The sequence below is a fragment of the Octopus bimaculoides genome, chromosome 3 (genome assembly GCF_001194135.2).
Source record: "Octopus bimaculoides isolate UCB-OBI-ISO-001 chromosome 3, ASM119413v2, whole genome shotgun sequence".
In the NCBI taxonomy this organism is placed as follows: Eukaryota; Metazoa; Mollusca; class Cephalopoda; order Octopoda; family Octopodidae; genus Octopus; species Octopus bimaculoides.
The window spans coordinates 46008310-46009997 of NC_068983.1; the positions used below are offsets into that span (position 1 = coordinate 46008310).

Consider the following 1688-nt stretch of genomic DNA (forward strand, 5'->3'; position numbering starts at 1 on the left):
TATATATATATATATATATATATATATATTTGTGGAGGTGTGTGGCTTGGCTGATAGCACTTCGTACTGGTAATCGATAGATCCCTGGATCGGACGAGGCGTTATTTTCTTAATCAAGACACTTGATAACACGTGGCCACTGAGCCGGCAGAGTGAGTAATCCTGCGACGAACCTGTATCCCGTCTAGTAGGGAATATTTGACACAGACTCCGCAAAACTGGGCTTACCTCAGAAGGACCCTTAGCCCTTTATATTCATGCGTCACTTTTATTTATGCACCAACCATAAAGTAAATCAAGCTTACTCATCACTCTATGTTGTGTAGATTATTGTCAACGACAACTACAATATTTTGGTATTTTTTTGGTTTAAATTTCAAGCGTCGGAAGTAAGGAAAGCTAAAATTAGTTTAGACTTGAATTTTTCGTATTTTGATCAATTCAGTGAAGGAAATGATTTTTCCTTTGTTTTAAATGGAGGAACAGAAGTTATTACTTTCTTCTTTTAGTTGATCCATGCAGTAGCAATCCATGTCAGAATGGAGGTAAATGTACAAACAAGGGAGATAAGTTCGAATGTGAATGTGTCCCAGGATACAGAGGAGACGATTGTTCCATAGGTTAGTAATATTCTTTGATTTTGTTCATATTCTACAGAGACCAACTTTGCATTTCCCCATCAGATCAATAAAATATGTACCAATTGAAAACTGGGGTCAATGTAATTGACTTACTCCTACCCACGAAATTTCATGTCTCGTGCCAAAATGTGAAACCATTAGAATTTTATTGTTATGATTCCTACGCGGTCGTCTTTGGCTTTCATTCTTTCGAGGTCAATACAATAAGTACAGCTGAGCACTGGGATCCACTTCCCGAAATTTCTAGCATTGTGCGAAAATGTAAAACAAATATTATTTAATTCTATGCATAGATATACCCTCTTTATGCTTGCACCCTTTCTTACTTCATAGAGAACAAAGCGAAGAATAGTCAAGAGATATTGTTTCATGATAAATTGGAAATTCTGGAGCCACTGGTTCTGAGAATATTCCGTTACAATGTGACATCACAGTCCACATTGCCATTACTGAGATAGACAACCAAAATTTCAATAATTTACGCAATTAAAAATTTCCTAATGTAACATCGACATGGTTATAAATTGTATAATCTTTTAATTCTTTTAAGAACTATTTATATTCAACATTAATATATTTTATACTGAGCACAGTATTTAAATAGACAAACAATTTGCTATCAGCAATGCGTCATATGCTGAAAGAGTTAATCTATAAAAGCGAGGATACTAAATATTTAATGTACTTCTAACTTTCAGTTGATCCATGTAGTAGTAATCCGTGTAAGAATGGAGGTAAATGTACAAACAAGGGAGATAAGTTCGAATGTGAATGTGTCCCAGGATACAGAGGAGACGATTGTTCTATAGGTTAGTAATATTGTTTGATTCTGTTCATATTCTACCGAAACCATCTTTGTCTTTCACCCGTCAAATCGATAAAATATATATCAATTAAACATTGGGGTCGATTAAATCGACTTACAATCTCGTGCCAAAAATCGAAACCATTATTATTTTATTCTGTTATCTTTCCCACGCGGTCGACTTTGGATTTCATCCTTTCGAGGTCGATACAATAAGTACCAACTAAGCACTGGGATCGATA

At 35.1% G+C, this 1688-nt stretch overlaps 1 protein-coding gene across 1 annotated transcript in view; it reads left to right on the top strand.

The window, feature by feature from the left end:
- The window catches only part of LOC106872296 (zonadhesin), a 79108-nt gene that overhangs the window by 35456 nt on the left and 41964 nt on the right, over nt 1-1688 (top strand). Inside the window, exons 17-18 of the mRNA XM_014919235.2 lie at nt 510-620; nt 1340-1450. Coding sequence (XP_014774721.2) covers nt 510-620; nt 1340-1450 — 222 coding nt within the window. The remainder of the gene's footprint in view (nt 1-509; nt 621-1339; nt 1451-1688) is intronic.